Source organism: Chiloscyllium punctatum, chromosome 41, assembly GCF_047496795.1.
Source record: "Chiloscyllium punctatum isolate Juve2018m chromosome 41, sChiPun1.3, whole genome shotgun sequence".
NCBI classification, from domain to species: domain Eukaryota; kingdom Metazoa; phylum Chordata; class Chondrichthyes; order Orectolobiformes; family Hemiscylliidae; genus Chiloscyllium; species Chiloscyllium punctatum.
Genome location: NC_092779.1, coordinates 32393248 through 32415767, shown reverse-complemented (window position 1 = coordinate 32415767; position 22520 = coordinate 32393248). Strand labels below are relative to the sequence as shown.

The 22520-nt window shown below is 42.1% G+C and overlaps 1 protein-coding gene across 2 annotated transcripts in view; it reads left to right on the top strand.

Moving 5' to 3' along the window:
• The window catches only part of LOC140464972 (uncharacterized protein C7orf57-like), a 134730-nt gene extending 128770 nt beyond the window's left edge, over positions 1 to 5960 (top strand). For both annotated transcript variants that reach the window (XM_072560677.1, XM_072560676.1), the window contains exon 9: positions 4763 to 5960. In XM_072560677.1, coding sequence (XP_072416778.1) covers positions 4763 to 4784 — 22 coding nt within the window. In that variant the 3' untranslated portion in view covers positions 4785 to 5960. The remainder of the gene's footprint in view (positions 1 to 4762) is intronic.
• The last annotated feature ends 16560 nt before the right edge of the window (positions 5961 to 22520 follow it).

Below are 22520 nucleotides of genomic sequence, written 5' to 3'. Positions count from 1 at the left end.
AAATGGCCTACTTCCACACAGTACAGATTCTATAGTTCTGTATTACAGTTATAGAGTCATAGAGATGTACAGGATACAAACAGACCCTTCAATCCAACGCTTCCATGCTGACCAGATATCCTAAATGAATCTCGTCCCAATTGCCAGCATTTGGCCCATATCCCTCTAAACACTTGCAATTCATATACCTATGCAAATGCCTTTTAAATGTTGTAATTATACCAGTCACCACCACGTCCTTTGGCAGCTCATTCCATACACGAACCCCACTCTGTGTGAAAACATTGCCCTTTACATCCCTTTTAAATCTTTCCCCTCTCACCCAAAACCTGTGCCCTCTAGTTCTGGACACCCCCACCCCTGAAAACAAACTTGTCTATTTATCCTATCCATGCCCCTCAGGATTTTATAAACCTCTATAAGGTCATTTCCTGAGCCCCCGATGCCAGGGAAACAATCCCACCCTCTTCAGCCTCTCCCTGTAGCTGAAACCCTCCAACCCTGGCAACATCCTTGTAATTTTTTTTAACCAAAAAAAAGTTCCAAGTTTCACAACATCCTTCCGATAGGAGGGAGACCAGAATTGCATACTATATTCCAAAAGTAGCCTAACCAATATCCTGTACAGCTACAACATAATATCCCAACCCCTATTCTCAATGCTCTGACCAATAAAGGAAAGCATACCAATACTTCTTCACTATTCTATCGACTTGCGACTCCACTTTCAGAAACTATGAACCTAAATTCCAAAATCTCTTTGTGTAGCAACGCTCTCCAGGGCCTTATCATTATGTGTCCTGATATGCCTTTCCAAAGTGCAGTATCTCGCATTTATCTGAATTAAACTTCATCTGCTCTTCTCAGCCCATTGGCCCATTTCACCAAGATCCTGTTACACTCTGAGGTAACCTTCTTCGCTGCCCACTGCACTTCCAATTTTGGTGTCATCTGCAAACTTACTAACGATACTTCTTGTATTCCCATCCAAATCATTTATATAAATGTCGAGAAACATTGGACCCAGCACTGATCCTTGTGGCACACCACTGGTCACAGGCCTCCAATCTGAAAAGCCAGTCTCCACCACCACCCTATGTCTTCTACATTTGACCCAGTTCTGTATCCAAATGGCTAATTGTCCCTGTATTCCATGAGATCTAACCTTGCTCACCAGTCTCCCATGGGGAATCTTATCAAATGCCTTTCTGAAATCCATATAGATCATGTCCACCTCTCTTCCTTCATCAATTGTTTTCATTACTTCTTCAAAAAAACGATCAAGTTAGTGAGACATGATTTCCCATGCACAAAGCCATGTTGATTATCCCTAATCAGTTCTTGCCTTTCCAAGTACATGTAAATCCTATTCTTCAGGATTCTCTCCTTCAACTTGCCCACCACTGATGTCAGGCTCACTGGTCTATAGTTCCCTGGCTTTTCCTCACCACCTTTCTTAAATAATAGCACCATGGTAGCCAACTTCCAGTCTTCCAGCACCTTACCTGTGACTATCGATGATACAAATGATGCAAGGGGCCCAGCAATCACTTCCCTCACTTCTCACAGAATTCTAGGGTACATCTGATCAGATCTGGGGATTTATCCATCTTTATGTGTTTTAAGACATCCAGCACCTTGTCCTCTATACTCGTTTAGTATCTCCCCATCTCCTGCAGCTCCATACATAGGCTGCCTTGTTGATCTCCCTACTCTCTGCCTAGTTACCCTTTCATTCTTACTGTATTTATAAAATCCCTTTTGATTCTCCTTAAAACCTATTTGCCAAAGCTATCTCATCCTCTTCTTGATATCCTGATTTCCCTCTTAATTATACTTCTACTGACTTTATAGTCTTCTAAGGATTCACTTGATCTCTGCTTCTTTACCTTTACCTTCCTTCTTTTTCTTGACCAAAACCTCAATTTCCCTAGTCAACCAGCATTCCCTACACCTACCAGCTTTGCCTATCATCCTAACATGAACATACTGTCTCTGGACCCTCATTACCTCATTTTTAAGACTTCCAATTTTCCAGCTATCTCTTTAACTACAAACATCCCTCCCCACTCCCCACACCCTCCCTCCCCACTCAACCTTTGACAGATCTTCCCTAACAGAGTCAGAATTGGCCTCCCTTAATTTAGAACTTTAACTTGTAGATCTAGTCTATCCTTTTGCATCATTGTTTTACAACTAATACAATTATGATCATTGGCCCCAAAGTGCTCCCGCACTGACACCTCAGCCATTTGCCTTGCCTTATTTCCCAAGAGTAGGTCAAGTTTTGCATCTTCTTTCGTAGATACATCCACAGACTGAATCAGAAAATATTCTTGTTCACTCTTAACAAATTCCTTTCCATATAAACCCTTAACATTACGGCAGTCCCAGTCTATGTTTGGAAAGTTAAAACCCCCTACCATAACTGTCCTATCATTCTTACAGATTACTAAGATCTCCTTATAAATTTGTTTCTCAACTTCCCATTGAAATTGAGGGTCTATGGTACAATCTGAATGAAGTGCTCATCCTTTTCTTATTTCTCAGTTTCTCCCAAATAACTTCCCTGGACGTATTCCCATGAATATCCTCCCAAAGTAAAGCCATATTATTATCTCTTATCAAAAACACCACTCCACCTCCTATCTCCCCCTTTCTATCCTTCCTATAACATTTGTATCCTGGAACATGAAGCTGCCAGTCCTGTCCATCCCTGAGCCAACATCTAATTGTTATGATATTCCAGTCCCATGTTCCTAACCATGCCCTGAGTTTATTTACCTTCCCTGTTCGGCATCTTATATTTTTCTTTAAATAAAGCTAATATGAAGTAAAATATTGGTGTGTGATTTCCTGCTTCATCACCTGTTGGAGAGGTGATGGCCTATTGGTTATATTACCGCGCTGTTAATCTAGAGAACCAGTTAGCAGCAGATGATGGAATTTGAATTCAATAAATATTCTGGAATCAAGAATCTAATGATGACCATAAATCCATTGTCAACTGTCGGGAAAAACCCATCAGTGGGGAAGGAAACTGCCATCCTTACCTGGTCCGGCTTACATGTGATTCCAGATCCACAGCAATGTGATTGACTTTTAACTACCCTCTAGGCAATTAGGGATGGACAATAAATGCTGCCTACCTCACTACGCCCTCATCCTGTGAATGAAAAAAAATCACTTGACTTTAAAATAAATTAACAAGAAGTGTTATGCAGTTGGAGGGTGCAGTCTTTTGGATGAGATGATTAAAAAGGGACCTCTGTGCTCTTACCAGAATGGCAAGGATTCTATTGTATGATTTTGAAGAAGAGCATCCTGGCTAATATTTATTCCTCAATTAAAATCACCAAAAGTGATCTTCTGATCACTATCACATTGCTGTATATATGAGCTTATGTGTGCAAACTGGCACCTGCATTGGTACCAAACTTCAAAAAGCATTTCATTGGCTATGAAGCACTTTGCCGTATCCTGGTGTAGTGAAATACACTACATAAAGGCAAGACTTCCTTGTTTTCTGAAATATTTATTGCTAATTTAAACGTCAAGACAGTTTTGCTGCCTTTCCACACAAGGACACAAGTCAGAATGCATTTAAAGCAAGCAAACCCAACCATCTTATACGTTTGGGCTCTGGTCATTGCCTAGTCTTAACACACCCAGTCATGGGTCTGCTGCGTGTCATTGCCTTCAGCTCAGTAATAAGTATGGCAGTGCAGAAGGTAATGGCTGACAGCTTTAGGGCCTTATCAAATGTAACAGCTAGAATGCTTTCTACACTAATTCCATCCAGTTCACCTTGATAGATAAAGGCATTAAGTTGTTCCAGTTATTTTTAGTTGTGTATTGCTCTATGATTTTTCCACTACAGGAGATTCAGAATTTAATACCAGCTTTTTATTAGTGCCCTCAAAATTCATACTTTCTGGCAGCAGGAGGTTGGCCACACCCCATCCACTTTTTTCACAGGATCTGGCCATTGATTGAATACTCTGTCCAGAAATGACCAGATGACATAGGTGAAAATATGGTACTGCTACTCCCTGACCCCTTTTCCTGCCCTTCAGAATTAGATACTTAGAATCACTCAGGTCTTAGATCAATATCCTGGAGCTCCCTCCTTAACAGTATAGTGGGTGTCGCTACGTCAAATGGACTTAAGCATTTCAAGGAGGCAGCTCACCACATCTTCTCAAGGACAAGTGGGGATAGGCAATAAATGCTGTCTTAACCAGTGATGCTGAATTCACTTGAATGAGTAAAAACATTTATGTGCTTCAGACAAAAAAACTTAGCTTCAGAACATAACACTTTTTAAATCTATCTCAACACTTTTTAAATTTATCTTAAAATGAAACAAGAACATATATGTTCTTCAAAGAATTTTGAAAAAACAATTGGCTTCAATAATTTCCAGTTCTCCCTGAATGCTGTAGGAAGTTTCAATTTTTAAAAATGGAAAATTTTTAGTGAATTAATTCTGTTCAATAAAACATGCATAAATACTTGAGCAATGGTAATTACCAGGACTGATACTCTCCCTTCGTGGAAACAAATTTAATTTAGTAGTCAATATTTTACGCAGAATAATTCAGGAAAAGATTAGAACTGGGGTTTTTAAAATCAGGCATCAAGGAATGACAATGATATATCTCTCTTTTAACCACGCACTGATTTTTAACTGATGTTACCATGGTATTGTGCTGTATGGAATAATGTGATACAATCTCTTTCTTTTCATTCACAACCTTAGATTTAGAGACATGCCAGCTTGAATTGACACCAGCAGACAAGATGTGAAACCTTGCACATCAAGCAGATATTAATCATTACAGGACAAAATAAATCATTCGTATTAAAAGTGGACAGCTGCAACAAAACAGTGACGAGCTATCAGCTCTAAGAATGAAATGTAATTATTTATATAATGATTAATATTTATTCCTTCCATTATAACAACTTAATTTGAATTGCTTTAATACCAGAAGAGACAACTTAATTGTTATTGAATGGGCCTTTGTTAATTCAGCTATGTTTACAATTAAACACCATTGAGCTATAATGTGTAAAAGATTGATTTGAGTACTAAATATCAGTGACTAGTTACACAGTAAGAAAGAATCACTGAGGACCATAGTGTCCTTCACAATTCAGCTGATTAGACATATTAGAATCTATTGTATTTCAATGAAAAGTTCTTTAAAATCAATGAAAGCTTGAGGTTAATATTCCTTTTATATTAAAAGACGAATTTCATACATTGGTGTGCATGCAATTGTTCAATGATTTAACAGCTGTGGTACATACACTCTCATGCTCTTTTTCTGCTGAACTATTTACAAACTACTAGATCATACTTTACACTAAAACAATGACTGTTCTAGAGACCAAGATAATGCTCAAATTTAAAAAGTATATAGCATAACAGTTAAACATCTTCAGCACACACTTTTCCTTCAGTTACGTAATTCCTCATGCAACACACAATATCATACCATATTAAAACTATTTGCCAACAAGTGGACAGAAAAGCATATTCTGGACTGTCCTTATACAATCCCTAAATTGCTTCCTAACCATATTGATTAAAACATCAGGCAAGGAAAATATCCATTATTATTTTTCTATGTAACCTCACTTTTTAAAATAGCTACTTTTATAAATTGAAGACCCCTCATGCTACATTTACATATTGTCAACCACACTCAATCTAAGATGTTGATAGTTTTGCTGTTATATGTCACCTGGTACATTTGATTCATATATATGAAGACATCATTCATATAGCATGTAACATACAATAAATGCTGTTCTAGTTATGCTAACTATTACAAATGGAGAAATATAAGACACTCTGTACTATTCCAGTTATTGTGACAGAGTCCTGAAGTTATAAAAGCATTTACAATTCTGTATTTAGAACTGTTGCATAATAAAGGGCTTTTATCTTATTACTGTCATCCTTTACCCTATTTTGCTTACTGAGATAAAATGTTGTACCCTTTCCAATGCTAACAATTCCATTGTTAGGATTTATGTTATGACAAAATGTATTTGTGAATTTGAATAGCTGGATTTACATACTCTTCAAAGATAGGTGTGGACCTTTCCTACTCTTTCGCGAGCCATCTATAATATTGATAAATTTAACTCTAAAATTTATGAATTTGGATTTAATCGGAAGAAAAAATGCAAGAAACCTCATACCTGAGCACAATTCACAACCGATACCCAAATTTAATAGAGACAAAGCTCTGCTTGAATGACTAATTCAAAAGAGAATGCGTATTGCTTTAAATATTTTAAGGAGGTTGCTTGCCTAGATATTTTTCTCTGTTCCAACGTTAACACAAGCTGATTTCTCAAGCCTCAGGAAGCTGACACCTCTGAGAATTACTGTGGGCTAAGAAGAGCTGAGTGGTTCCCTCAATCCACCAAACCATCCTGTTAACCTCCCCAATGATTGGATAATCCTTGTGTTTGATCCATAATTTGTTTGGTGTACTCCCTGAACTACGATCTCCTGGACCTCCATCCCCAACCTTATCTCAAACCCCTGAGCTCCTAAACCTCCCATTGATGCTCAATAACCAAGGGATGATCACTGCAGACCATTTAGTAATGAAGGTCACAAATCTCTCCATGCATGCTATAAGAAAGCTGGAGGGCAGAATGTTGCTCATTGGGCATAAATATGTAACACTGCCTGACCTCTTTCCCTGAGTGGGAGACTCAGTACCTCAGCAGTGACCAGATCAGTGATGTATCCCTGACGAAATGCTCTATTGAAATGCCAGAAGTAAATTCTCCCTGCCTTGTCTTTGGGAGTCCATTTCAAATCCAGATAGGCTCCAATTCATCCAAGTTGGCCAGATATTCTTGGTGTGATCATATATTTTACTGTCAAGTTATCTGTCTCCAACATAGGATACCATAATCTCCACCATAGATAGGGCAAGGAGACAGGTCCTTAACCCAATGCAGCTGGAACAGATTCAAATCCCTTGCTATGGCATTAATCTGATCCATATTGACTGTCCAGCCACCTAAGCCAACTGGCTTACCCAAGGAGTCAAGGTTGCTATGGCAACATATACGTTTATATGTGTGTTATAGCATGGAGCTATGGATACCAATGACAGCGCCTCAAGTTTCTTCCCGTCCTATCAGGAATCACATCAGGAATCTGTCCTGTTCTTCCTACTGCAATGGGTATATGTTAGAAAGATTTAAAAGTTGATCATTAATCTGTTTAACCACATTATAAACTTAGCTTCTTTGGTCATCAGACCCTAAGTGAGACTTGAAACAAGAGCTTCTGGCCCAGAGGTAGGGATGCTTCCCATAGCACCACAAAACCTCCTTAAATAAAGTATGTCTTTGCCAATTCTACACTGGATCCCAGCTGAAGGTTGCATGGAGATCCTGATCTAGGGAGATGCTGATCCTCTTTTGTCTCTTACATCAGGTACTTTGTTGGGATATGCTGAGGTTCTATAACCTTAAGTTCCTAAAATAAATTCACAATGAAAGCAATCTAATGTCCATCTGTTGATCATACACTCTGTATCTATGGTGGTGTTTCAATGGTAGAGTTACGAAATTTGCAGGGACAGGCTTTTCCATTCCCTTGAATGCCATGGGCAATGGCAAAAGGAGTAAAAAAAAAATTACTGATACTGAGAAACATATTTCTGATTTTCTCTTTAAGGTTTATACAGTGAGTTCAGAGTTACAATGAGTGGAAACTAACTTATTTTCATGCGTTTGGATTTCTTATTAGACCAACTCATTTCAATTCTATACAGCTTCTAATTCCACTCTTCTTCCCCAAGAAACTGATTGTTGCCCATTCCAGACATGAAAATCTGAAGTTATAAATTTAGTATGCACGCAAATACACTTTGTTCCAACATTTGCTGCAATCACAAAGCCAGTTTATGAACATTTAAAATTTAAGATGACAAGAATCAGCCAAACTGTAAAGAATACCAAACTGTAGCTGTATCAAGATGGTAATAATTCAGGATTATTAGTTATTCTCGTTTTACAACCTGATTCCAGGACAGGGGATCAGTGCCCAGTAAGGCTGAAGACAGGAACAGGAGCAACACTGGTGCCTGTGATTTCTGTGCCTGCCTGAGCCAATTCAAAAATTCCATTAAGAGGAGTCTTCCACTGAACACAATTGCACCTCTGTATTTTGCTAGGAACATGCTGAGGAGTTACAACTATTTGCATATGTTACATATTCTACAAGGAGCTGGAAACAAGGTATTCTGCCCGTGCGTGTCAACTACTACCCATTGTTTGGGCAGCGCAGGCTTGCAGTATGACATTTTACATTAATTACATCATTGATATCTTGATGAAGACTGGAAATTCATTAACTTCAACACAATTATTGATTAAGTGATCATTAGAGGTATTCACATAAATTTACATGACAACAAAGTATGACCATAAGACAAAAGAAAACGTAGGAGTGGAAATGGCTAACATTCAGCCCACTGAATCTGCTGTGTCATTCAATGATATCATGGCTGATCTAATAGTCGTCAATTCCACTTTCCTGCCTTTTCCCATAACCTTTGATTCCATTACTGATTAAAAATCTAGCTCAGCCTTGAATATACTGAACAACATAGCCTCTATAGCCCTCTGTGGTAAAGAATCTACAGATAGACTACTATGTGAAAGAAAAACATTATGTTCACTTCTGTCTTAATTCAGTGAATCATTAATCTGATATTATACCCTGTGGTCCTAGATTCTCCCACAAAGGGAAACAAATGCTCTCCATCCATCCTGATAGATCCCCTGAGAACCTTATATGCTTCAATTAGATCTTGTCTCATTTTGCTAAACCCCAAGTCTAACCTACTGAATCTCTTTTCATAAGAAAATCCCTCCATATCCAGGATCAATCCGGTGAAGCTTTTCTTGACTACCTCTAATGCCAGCATAACATTCCTTCAGTAAACAAAACTGTTCACAGCATTCCAGTTGTGGTCTTGTATAGTTTATTTTTCATTCCTTTGAAATAAAAGCCAACGGTCCATTTGCCTTCTCTATTAATTGCTGATCTTGTATGCTAGGTTTTTGTGCTTCGTGCATGAGGACCTCAAATTCCTCTGTGGTGATTCTCTCTAGTCCTTCTTCATTTAAATAATATTCAGCTCTTCATTAGTTAGAGACAGAAAATAACTGCAGATGCTGGAATCCAAAGTAGACAAGCAGGAGGCTGGAAGAACACAGCAAACCAGGCAGCAGCAGGAGGTGGAAAGTTGACATTTCAGGTGTTACCCTTCTTCAGAATTGAGGGTGGATGTAAGGGGAGCTGCAGATAAAGGGGTGGGTGGGAGAGGGTTTTGCATGAGTAAAGGGGCAGAGTGGTGAGGTAGTGATAGGTGAACAGAGGCAGAGGGTACAACTAGTTGGTTGATGGAAGGAATGAATCTGGTTGGTAGCTGGAGGGAAGAGTCGGTCAGAGGAATGGAATGGAGGAGAAGGGACTTGGCATCTGGGAAGGGAGGTTATTTGAGATTAGAGAACTCAATGATATTATGAAGATGTGGGTGTACTGTACCTTTAAGAGAGTTAAAAGCTAGCAGAATTACCTGACAGCACCAAATGTCCTGAATAAGATACAATGTAGCATATGGTCCAATAGCAAGGATAACTGGTTGCCTGGGAAAAAAAAAACAAATTTGAATTAAGCCAATCAGTTTAAATTATACCCCAAAAAACCAAACTCCAATCATTTGAATTCAATATATTGATAATATTAAAAGCCAATGACACAATCCAATGCTTTGGGGGTATAAGACCGGGGAAAATTGAACATTTGCGGTAGTACTTCCAAAGAAGCAACAGATGTAGGCTGCTCATCAGATCTCTCAGAGAGGTACCTGTCCAGAGAAGGAGTTTACACAGTAAAAAACATCGACACTGACCTGGAGAGCAATTCTAGGAAGATATAATGAGAAGATTCGACCGTTGGCTGGTTTTAAAATTTGAATTTTTCAGTAAATCTTACTTGGGGGTTTTATCTGACTAGTATTATAGAAGGGAAAGTAAAAGATAGGTTGGAGGAAGGAGTTGTAAATAGTTGTTAGATAATTATTCTCTGTTAAACTTTAAGAAATAAAGTTGTTAATGTTTACTTTAAATAGTTCTTGGCCTCTTGAATTTTCACAGTTTACTGCATAGGATAAATCTTTTCTGTGTTGCTGGTTTAAATTAAGCAGGAGGGTTTAGCCTGTGTTCTAACAATGTTGAATCCTCTGGGCAGAAGGCTGCCCAGAAAGAAGATTAGCTGTTGTTCCTCCAATTTGGGATTTGATTCCCTGTGGCAATGGAGAAAGACGAGGATGGTCATGTCAGAAAGGGGGTAGAAGGGCAAGCTAAAATGGGTGGGGAGTGGCCTGGTTGTGATGCTCAGTGAAACATGCCCTGAGTTTATGTTTGGTCTCACTGATGTAGAGAAGACCACATTGGGAGCACTGGATACAGTAAACTAGGTTGGAGGAGAGGCAGGTGAATTTCCATCTCACCTGGAAGGACTGTTTGGGGCCCTGGATGGAGGTGAGGGGAGTGGTGTGCCAGCAGTTTTTGCATCTTTTCCGGTTGCAGGGGAAGGTACCAGGGATTTCAGGGGGTTGGTGGGGAGAGTGGCGCAAACCAAAGCCTGTCAAAGGGAATGGTCCTTGCAGAAGGCAGCGAGGGATGGGAACGGGAAGATGTTCTTGGTGGTGGGGGGCGGGGTCTAATTGGAGTTGGCAGAAATATTTAAGGATGATATGTTGGATGCAGAGACTGGTGGGTGGTATGTAAGAACAAGGGGGATTTTGTCTTTATTGCTTTTGGAGGGAGGTGCTTTAGAGCAGTGAAGTGGGAAATGGATGAGGTGCGGTGGTGGGCTGTCTGGGTGACAGAGGGAAAAGCATGTTGTTCAAAACAGATGGACATCTGGGATGCTTCGGAGTGGAATGGATGCGATGGAGACAGAGGAATTTGCAGGTTAGTGGGTGGGTGAGGTGTAGTCCAGGTAGTTGTGAGAATCTGTGGGCTTATAATAAACATCTAGAGACTGTTGCCGGAGATGGAAATGGAGAGGTTAAGAGAGGGGAGAGAAGTGTCCGAGATGGACCAAGTGAATTTGAGGGTGGAGTGGAAGTCGTGGGCGAAGTCGATAAATTGCTCCAGTTCAGCCTGAGCGCAGGACATTGCACATGATGCAGTCATCGATGTAACGGCGGAAAATTTGAGGCACAGTGCCTGTGTGGGTACTGAAGAGGAAGTATTTGATGTAGCTGACAAAGAGGCACCATAGGTAGGGCCCATCCAAGTGCCCATGGCCACCCCCGGATTTGGAGGAAATGAGAAGAGTTGAAGGAAAAGTTATTAAGGGTGAGGATCAGTTCAGCGAGATGGAGGAGGGTATTAGTGGAGAGTATTTATGAACGTGTACATGTCCATAAAGAAGATAAAGCGCTGGGAGATGGGAAACTGGAAGTTACTGAAGAGATGGAGGGCATGGTTAGTGTCGCAGATACAGGTGGATAGTGCTTGGACCAAGTGGGAGAGGATGAGTTGAGATAGGAAGAAATAAGTTCAATGGGCCGGGAGCATACAGAGACAATAGGTCAGCCATGGTAGTTGGGGTTGTGGATCTTGGGGAGCAGGTAGAACTGAGCAGTGTGGGGCAGGGGACTATGAGATTAGAGGAGGAAGTGAGGACTGCAGATGTTGGCGATCAGAGCTGAAAATGTGTTGCTGGAAAAGCGCAGCAGGTCAGGCAGCATCCAAGGAACAGAAAAATCGACGTTTCAGGCATCAGCTCTTCTTCAGGAAATATGAGATTAGAGTCGGTGGAGGAGAGATCACCGGAGGCAATGAGATCACGGACAGTGTGCATGATTTTGGCTTGATGGACCATGGTGAGGACGTGGTCAAGGGGGAGATAGGACATGGTATCGGAGAGCTGGATTTCAGCCTCTGTGACATAGAGGCCCATTCTCCAGACTGCCACCGCCCCGCCTTTATCAGTGGGTTTAATGGTGAACCAGGGGTTGGTGCGGAGACAGTGGAGTGCTGCACATTCAGTAGGGGTGAGGTTGAAGTGGGTGAGGGAGGTGGAGAAATTGAGGCAGCTGATGTCACATTGGCAGTCTGCAGTGAAGACGTGTACGATGCCTCACCAAACTAGCCCTCACCATAAATAACTTTTCCTTCAACTCTTCTCATTTCCACCAAATCCAGTGGCTATCCATGGGCACTCAGATGATCCCTAGCTATGCCTGCCTCTTTATCGGCTATGTCAAGTAGTTCCTCTTCAGTACCCACGTAGGCACTGTACCCCAACTCTTGCACCATTACATCGATGACTGCATCGGTGCAGTATCTTGCACCCGGGCTGAACTGGACCAGTTCATCAACTTTGCCCACAAATTCCACCACACCCTCAAATTCACTGGGTCTATTTTGGACACCTTCCTCCCCTTTCTTGACCTTTTCATTTCCATCTCTGGTGACAGTCTCCAGACAGGTGTTTACTATAAACCCACAGATTCCCATAACTACCTGGACAATACTACCTCCCACCCAGTATCTGCAAGGACTCCATCCCATTTTCCCAATTCCTTCACCTCTGTTGCACCTCTCAAGCACCCCAGATAGTCATAGAATCATAGAGATGTACAGCATGGAAACAGACCCTTCGGTCCAACTTGTCCATGCCTACCATATATCCTAACCCATTCTAGTCCCATCTGGCAGTACCTACCCCATATCACTCCAAAAGCTTCCTATTCATATACCCATCTAGATGCCTTTTAAATGTTGCAATTATACCAGCCTCCACCACTTCCTCTGGGATGGTAGGTGTAGGGAATGCTGGATGACTAAAGAAATTGAGGGTTTGGTTAAGAAAAAGAAGGAAGCATGTCAGGAATAGAAAAAATAGATCAAATGAATCCTGAGAGGAGTATCAAGGCAGTAGGAGTATACTTAATAGGGAAATCAGGAGGGCAAAAAGGGGATGGAAGATAGCTTTGACAAATAGAATTAAGGAGAATCAAAATAAATTTTACAAATAAATTAAGGACAAAAGGGCAACTAGGGAGAGAATAGGGCCCCTCAAAGATCAGCAAGGCAGCTTTTGTGTGGAGCAGCAGGAGATGGGGAGCATACTAAATGAGTATTTTGCATCAGTATTCACTGTGGAAAAGGACATGGAACATATAAACTGTAAGGAAACAGATGGCGACATCTTGAAAAATGTCCATGTTACAGAGGAGGAAGTGCTGGATGTCTTGAAACACATAAAAGTGGATAAATCCCCAGAGCCGGATCAGGTGTATCCCAGAACTCTGTGGGAAGCTAGAGAAGTGATTGCTGGGCCTCTTGCTGAGATATATGTATCATCAATAGTCACAGGTGAGGTGCCGGAAGACTGGAGGTTGGGTAATGTGGTACCACTGTTTAAGAAGGGTGGTAAGGACAAGGCAGGGAACTATAGACCAGTGAACCTGACATCAGTGATGGACACCGTCTGTGTGAAAAAGTTGTCCCTTAGGTCTTTTTTTATATCTTACCCCTCTCACCCTAAACCTATGCCCTCTAGTTCTGGATTTCCCTACCCCAGGGAAGAGACTTTGCCTATTTATCCTGTCCATGCCCCTCATGATTTTATAAACCTCTACAAGGTCACCCCTCAGTCTCTGATGCTCCAGAGTAAACAGCCTCAGCCTATTCAACCTCTACCTATAGCTCAAATCCTCCACCACCTTCGAGCCAATTCTGTATCCAAATGGCTAGCTCGCCCTGTATTCTGAAATCTAACCTTGCGAACTGGTCTCACATAGGGAGCCTTGTTAAAAGCCTTACTGAAGACCATATAGATCACATCCACCGCTCTATCCTCATCAATCCTCTTTGTTACTTCTTCAAAAACCTCAGTCAAGCTTATGAGATATGATTTCCCATGCACAAAGCCATGTTGACTATCCCTTATCAGTCCTTGCCTTTCCAAATACATGCACATCCTGTCCCTCAGGATTCCCTCCAACAACTTGCCCACCACCGATGTCAGGCTCACTAGTCTATCGTTCCCTGATGTTAACCTATTTTGAGCAATGTGCTTTTCCCTCCTCTGAAATCCAGCCAGCCCTCAACCACACCTCCTCCATTCCCCACTCCAATGCTCTAAACTCACTCCCCACCAAACGCAATAAAGACAGGGTCCCCGTTGTCCTCACCTACCACCCCACCAATCTCCGCAACCAACGCATCATCCTTAAACACTTCTGCCAACTCCAACTAGATCCCACCACCGAGAACATTTTCTCCTCCCCACTACTTGCTGCCTTCCGCATGGACCATTCCTTGGTTCGCTCCCCACAAAACCCTCGAGCCACCAAGTACCTTCCCCTGCAACTGTTCCAGTTGCAAACCCTGCCATTACACTAACCCCTTGCCTCCATCCAGGGCCCCAAAAAGTTCTTCCAGGTGAGACAGAGGTTCACCTGCTTCTCCTCCAACCTAGTTTACTGAATCAGATGATCCCAATGTAGTCTTCTCTACATCACTGAGACCAAAAGTAAACTCAGGGCACATTTCACTGAGCATCTCAGCCGGGCCTGCAGGGGCTGACCGGACCTCCCAGTCACCACTCATTTTAATTCCCCTTCCCATTCCCTTTCTGACATGACCACCCTTGGCCTCCTCCATTGCCACAGCGATTCAGACTGCAGATCGGAGGAACAACACCTCATCTTCCACCTGGGCAGCCGACAGCCCAGAGGACTCAACATTGAGTTCTCCAAATTCAAATAACCTCCCTTCCCATCCCCCAACTCCCTTTCCAGCCCCTACTCCTCCCTTCCATTCCTCTGACCAACCCTTCCCTCCAGCTATCAACTGGATTCATTCTCCCCATCAATCAACCAGGCCTTTCCCTCTACTTGTGCTCATCTATCCCTACCTCCCTACCCCACAACTCTCCCCACCCAAAACCCTCCCCCACCCCCTCCTTTAGCTGCAGCTCCCCTTACACCCACCCCCTAGTCCTGAAAAAGGGTTATACCTGAAACGCTGACTTCTCACATCTCCTAATGCTGCCTGGCTTGCTGTGTCCTTCCAGCCTCCTGCTTGATTTCCAGTTTTCCTAACAAAGTGCATAACCTCACATTTCCCCACATGATATTCCATTTGCCAGTTTTTGCCCACTCATTTAAAGTCTGTAGACTCTTCATGACATCCTTAATATTTGTTTTTTCACCTATTTTGTGTCATTTGCAAAATTGCATCTCCACGCAATAAATGAATGTCTGTAATTTTGGAAAAGTTTAATCTGCATATAGATTGTGCAAATTAATGACAATAGTGCAGAGGAAGAATCTCTGGAGTGTTTATGGGGTGGTTTCTGGTCCAATATTTTGAGGAACCAACTAGAGAACAGGCCATCTGAAACTGACTATTGTGTTATGAGAACAGAATAATTCACAATTTAGTTGTGCTGACCTCTTGGGGATGAGAGACCATAATATGATACAATTTGTCATCAAGATGGAGAGTGACATAGTTCATTCTGGGACCAGGGTCCTGAATCTAAATGGAAGAAACTGTGATGAGATGAGATGTGAGTTGTTTATGATAGATTGAAAAATGCTACTTAAAAGGGATGGTGGTGGATTGGCAATGGGACACTTTCAAAAAGCACAAGGGTGAACTGTAAAAACTGATCATTACTTTTGCTGGTGCCAAAATAAATGGGAAGGATGGCCAAACCATGATTTTCAAAGGGAAATTAGATATAACATTAGATCCATCCATAAGGCATACAAATTGTACAGAGACAACAGACCTAAGGCATGGGTGCAGTTTAGAATTTAGAAAAAGAGAATAAAGGGCTTGATTAAGAAAGGGAAAATGTAGTACAAGAGTAAGCATGCAGGAATCATAAAAACTGATTAAAGTTTCTATCGATGTGTAGAGGGAAAAAAGACTGAAGACAAATATAGGTCTCTTACAGTCAGAAGCAGGGGAATGTATAATAGGGAGCTGTTATGGACCAGACTAAACCCCCTCAAAACATGTGAAGGAGACAGCCTAGACCCTAATTTTTCCTTATTTTAAAGGCAAGTGCTAGGTCTTGCATTCTGGATACAATTTGATTGGTCAAACTACCAGTCTTGAAGCAAAGTACACTTTATTAACACAATATAGTTAAAAAACAATGAAAGAAAGAAGAAATTGGAATGACTTAACTCTGCTGTAAAGCTTAACAGAATAATAGATCATTTAAACTATTAAACAGTTACTGTTCTAATATCATAACATTCCATAAACACACACTTGGCAAAGGCAAATCCAAAAAAAAAGATTGTCCTACGGGCAATTCTCCAGTCCAGGAGGTAAAACATGAAGAGAAAACTCTGAGAGAGGGAGTAGCAGGGAGAGATGTACTGCAGCTTCCAAATCTAGCTTCAAGCCTGCAGCAACTGCTACTGAGAAACTAAAATGACAAATCGTAGTTCTGTAGGAGCTTGACCCCACCCATTCAGGCTGCTTGTATTATAGCAACTTTCTTTGAAAAACCCAAGGCCTCACAAGTTATTTGCTTTATTGGCTCTGATTAGACCAATCAGTGCTTTTGCCATTAAAAAAGGACAAAATTCAACTCTTAAAGCCATAATATCATCACAGGAACAAAATAAAATGTTCACAAAGGAGGATACAGAGAACCTATCAGAAGTATTTGCAATTAGGATTTAGTGAGAGAGAGGAACTAAAGGAGATAAATTTAAATCAAGAAATTGTATTAGGGAAATTGATGGATCAAAGACTGATCAATCCTTCGACCCTGATAATCGACATTGCAGAATACTTAAGAAAGTGGCTCGAGAATTAATGGATGCACAGGTGGTCATCTTTCAAGATTCTTTAGACTCTGGAACAGTTCCTATAAATTGGAGAGCAGCTAATGCAAACCCACTATTTAAAAAGGGATATAGAGAGAAAACTGGGAATTATAGACCAGTCATTATATCGATAATAGGGCTATTGCTAGAATTCATTTCAGCAGTGGAAGTCGAGCAGCGCAAGCAAGGGGCCAGCCGGGAAGGAAAATTTGAATATAAAATACTTACCTCATGAATCAGTGGAGCAAAGGCTGAACAGAAGCGGACGTGGACAGGAGGACTGCTGGGTAAATGGATGAATATATTCGGGCAGTGGCTAAACCCGAAACACTACACGTGTGGTGCCTCTCACCCATTTTCCTCTTTTAACTCAAAAGAAAGTCTCTGTCTGGAGGGTTGGTAAGGTAAGGTTTTTTTAATCTCTTTTGGCAATTTAGAGCAGAGGGGATGAAGGATAGGCCAGTTGCATGCTGCTTTTGCAGGATGTGGGAGATAAGGGTCACCACTGGCGTCACCTGAGAGACATGCACCCAACTCCAACTCCTCACAGACCGCATTAGGGAACTGGAGCTGGAGCTGGATGAACTTTGAATTATTCAGGAGGCTGAGGGGGTGATAGAGAAGGCTTGTAGGGAGGTAGTCATACCTAGGTTATAGGATAAAGGTAGCTGGATGACTGTCAGGAGTGAAAAAGATAATAGGTAGTTAGTGCAGGGATCCCCTCTACTCATTCCCCTCAGTAATAAGTATACCACTTTGGATACTGTTGGGGGGGGATGACCTACCAGGGAAATGCCACAGCTGCCAGGTTTCTGGCACTGAGCCTGGCTCTGTGGCTCAGAAGGGAAGGGGGGAGAATAGGAGAGCAATAGCAATAGGAGATTCAATGGTTAGACGAACAAACAGGAGATTCTGTGGTCGCGAGCAAGACTCCCGGATGATATGTTCCCTACTGGGTGCCAGGGTCAGGGATGTCTCATATTGAATCTATGGGATTCTTAAGTGGGAGGTGAGCAACCAGAAGTCATGGTGCACATCGATACCAATGACAAAGGTAGGGAAAGGGATGAGGACCTGGAAAGGGAATATAGGGAGTTAGGTTGGAAACTAAAAGTCAGGATGAGCAGAATAGTATTCTCTGGATTGCTACCAGTGCCATGGGCGAGTAAGGCTAGGAACAAAGAGCGAGTGCAGCTGAAGATGTGGCTGCAGAACTGGTGTAGGAGGGAAGGCTTCAGATATGTGGATCATTGGGATACCTTCTGGGGAAGGTGGGACCTGTACAAGGAGGACGGGTTGCACCTGAACTGGAGGGACACCAATATCCTCGGCGGGAGGTTTGCTAGAGCTCTTTGGGAGGGTGTAAACTAGTTTGGCAGAGGGATGGGAACCAGAGCTACGGATCAGCGGATGGGGTAGCTGGTGAATAGGCAAATACAGCATGCAGAGAGTCTGTAAGGATAGACAGTTGATATTGCAAAGTTGCAGTAAGAGTGGTGGGTTGAAGTGTATCTATTGTGACTTAAGAAGGGTCAGAAATAAGGGTGCTGAACTTAGAGGATGGATCGGTATTTGGAGATTTGATGTTGTGGCCTTTATGGAGACTTGGATATCACAGGGGCAGGAATGTTTGTTGGATGTTCCGGGGTTTATATGTTTCAAAAGGAATAGGGAGGGAGGTAAAAGGGGTGGGGAAGTGGCATTGCTAATCACATTATATAACAGTTGTAGAAAGGGAGTTTTTGTCAAGGAGAGTTTGTCAACTGAGTAATTATGGGTGGAAATTAGAAACAGGAAAGGATCAATCACTTTATTGGGAGTTTTCTATAGATCCTCCCAATAGCAACAGAGACACAGTGGAGCAAATTGGGAGTCAGATTTTGGAGAGGGACAGGCGTAACAGGGTTGTTGTCATGGGTGACTTCAACATCCCCAATATTGATTGGAACCTCCTTAGTGCAAATAGTTTGGATGGAGCAGACTTTGTCAGGTGTGTCCAGGTAGGATTCCTGACTCAATATGTCGATAGACCAACTTGAGGAGATGCCATATTGGATTTGGTGTTTGGCAATTAAACAGATCAGGTGTCAGACCTTCGGTGGAAGAGCATTTCGGTTATAGTGATCACAACTCCCCGACCCCACAACTCTCCCTATAGTCATGGAGAGGGATAGGAGCAGATGGTATTTAACTGGGGTACATGGAATTACGATGCTATTAGGCAGGAACTTTGGAGCATAAATTGGGAATAGATATTCTCAGATAAATGCATGACAGAAATGTGGAGATTAGGGAGCACTTGCTGTGAGTGCTGAATATGTTTCTCCCACTGAGGGATAGTAGGGTGAAGGATCCTTGGATAACAAGAGATGTGGAACATCTCGTCAAGAGGAAGAAGGAAGGTTACTTCAGGAATGAGGAAGCAAGGATCAGACAGGGCGTTAGAGGGTTAACCAGGAATGAACTGAAGAATGGACTTAGAAGAGCTAGAAGGGGTAATGAAAAAGCCTTGGTGGGTAGGATTAAGGAAAACCCCAAGGCGTACTACAAATATGTGAGGAACAAGAGGATGGCTAGAGTGGGAGTAGGGCCAATCAGGATATTGGAGGGCACTTCTGTCTGGAGTCAGAGGAGGTAGGGGAGGTCCTTAATGAATACACAAGCTTCAGTATTCACTCCTGAGAGGGACTTTGTTGTTTGTGAGGACAGCGTGAAACAGGTTGATATACTCGAATAAGTTAATGTTAGGAAGGAGGATGTGCTGGACATATTGCAAAACATGAGGTTAGATAAGTTCCCTGGGCCAGACGGGACATACCCAAGGTCAGTGAGGGAAGAGATTGCTGCGCCTTTGGTAATAATCTCTGCATCCTCACTGTCCACTCGAGTAATACCAGATGATTGGAGGGTGGCAAATATTATTCCCTTGTTCAAGAAAGGGGAATAGAGATAATCTTGGGAATTACAGACCAGTCGGTCTAACGTCAGTGATGGGCAAATTATTGGAGAGGATTCTGACAGACTGAATTTATGATTATTTGGAAAAGTATAGTTTAAATTGGATTCCCTACAGTATGGAAACAGGCCCTTCAGCCCAACAAGTCCACACTGACCCTCTGAAAAATAACCTACCCAGACCCATTCCCCTACCCTACATTTACCCCTGACTAATATGCCTAACACTATGGGTAATTTAGCATGGCCAATTCACCTAACCTGCACATCTTTGGATTGTGGGAGGAAACCGGAGCACCCTGAGGAAATCCATGCAGACATGAAGAGATGGGCGAACTCACACAGACATAGTCACCTCAGATGGAAATTAAACCCAGGTCCTTGGTGCTGTGAGGCAGCAGTGCTAACCACCGAGCCACTGTGTCAGCCCTCGATTAGAGCTTAGCTTGATTACAGATAGTCAGTATGGATTTGAGAGGGGAAGGTCATGCCTCACAAGCCTTTTTGAATTCTTTGAGGATGTGACAAAACACATTGATGAAGATAGAGCAGTGGATGTGGTGTACATGGAGTTTAGCAAGGTATTTGATTAGGCTACCCATGGTAGGCTCATTCAGAAAGTAATCAGGCATGGGATACAGGGAAATTTGGTATCTGGATACCCAGAATTGGCTGGCCAATAGAATACAGAGGGTGGTAGTTGATGGAAAGTATGCAGCCTGGAGCTCGGTAATCAGTGGGGTTCCACGGGGATCTGTTCTGGGACCTCTGCTCTTTGTGATTTTTATGAATGACTTGGATGAGGAAGTGGAAAGGTGGGTTAGTAAGTTTGCTGATGACACAAAGGTTGCTGGAGTTATGGATAGTGTGGAGGGCTGTTGTAGCTTGCAACGGGACAGGATACAGAGCTGGGCTGTGAAGTGGTAGATGGAGTTCAACCTGGAAAAGTGTGAAGTGATTCATTTTGGAAGGTCAAATTTGAATGCAGATTATAGGGTTAAAGGCAGGATTCTTGTCAGTGTGGAGGAACAGAAGGATTTTGGGGTCCACGTCAATAGATCCCTCAAAGTTGCCACCCAAGTTGATAGGGTTGTTAAGAAAATGTACAGTGTGTTGGCTTCATTAGTAGGGGATTGAGTTTAAACGCTGCGAGGTTATGCTGCAGATCTATAAAGTCCTGGTTAGACCACACTTGGAATATTGTGTTCAGTTCTGGTCACCTCATTGTGGGAAGGATATGGAAGCTTTACAGAGCGTGCAGAGGAGACTTACCAGGATGCTGCCTGGACTGGAAGGCACGTCTTATGAAGAAAGCTTGAGGGAGCTGGGGCTTTTCTCATTGGAGCGTAGAAAGGTGAGAGGTGGCTTGATAGAGGTGTATAAGATGTTGAGAGGCATAGATAGAGTGGATAGCCAGAGACTTTTTCCCATGGTGGAAGTGGCTATCATGAGGGGCCATAATTTTAAGGTGATTGGAGGATGGTTTAGTGGAGATGTCAGAGGTAGGTTCTTTACACAGAGAGTGGTGGGTGTCTGGAATGCATTGTCAACAGTGGTAGTAGAGTCAGATACATTAGGGACATTTCAGCAACTCTTGGATAAGAACATGGATTATATTACAATGAAGGGTAGATAGAGTAGTTTGATCTTGAGTAGGATGAAAAGCCGGCACAACATTGAGGGCGGAAGGGCCTGTATATGGTGTATTTTCTCTGTTCTATGTTCGATGTTTTAAAACATATAATAGCAGAGAACTAGGAAAGGAAAGACAGAATTGGACACAATCAATATGGTTTTATGAAAGGGAAATCATACTTGACAAATCCAATATAATTCTTTGAGGATGTAACTATCAGAGTTGATAAAGGAGGATAGTGGATGTAGTTTATTTGGACTTTCAGAGATTTTTAACAAAGTCTCACATAAAAGAGTAGCGTTAAAATTAAAACAGACACTATGGAGGTAGTGTATTGAGATGGATAGAAAATGACTTTACTCAAGTGGTAGGCAGTAACAAGTAGGGCACTGCAGGGATCAATGCCGGGACCTAGCTATTCACAAAATAAAGTCATGTAATATTTACAAATTTTCAGATGACAGAAAGCTAGGTTGGAGAGTGAGCTGTGAGGGTTATGTAAAGATGCTTCAGTGTGATTTGCATAAGCTGAGTGAGTGGACAAATGAATGGCAAATAAAATGCAACGTGGATAAATGTGAGGTTATCTGCTTTCGGAGCAAAAACAGGAAGGCAAATTATTACCTGAATGGCTATAAAGTGAGAGAGGGCAATGTATAATGAGACCTGGGTGTCCTTGTGCCCCAGATGCATTGTGGTAAGTTAGAGAGGAATTTGCGGGGGCCCTTGCAGAAATGTTTGTCTCATCCATAAATACAGGTGAGATAATGCATGACTGGAGAGAGGCAAATGTTGTGGCTTTAAGAAAGATTAGATTATATCTCCAACAGTGTGGAAACAGGCCCTTTGGGCAAACAAGTCCACACCAACCCTCCGAAGAGTAACCCACCCAGACCTATTTCCCTCTGACTAATGCTCCTAACACTAGTGCAATGTGCAAACTCTACACTCCACTCCAGCCTGAAATTGAACCTGGGACCCTGGTGCTGTGAGGC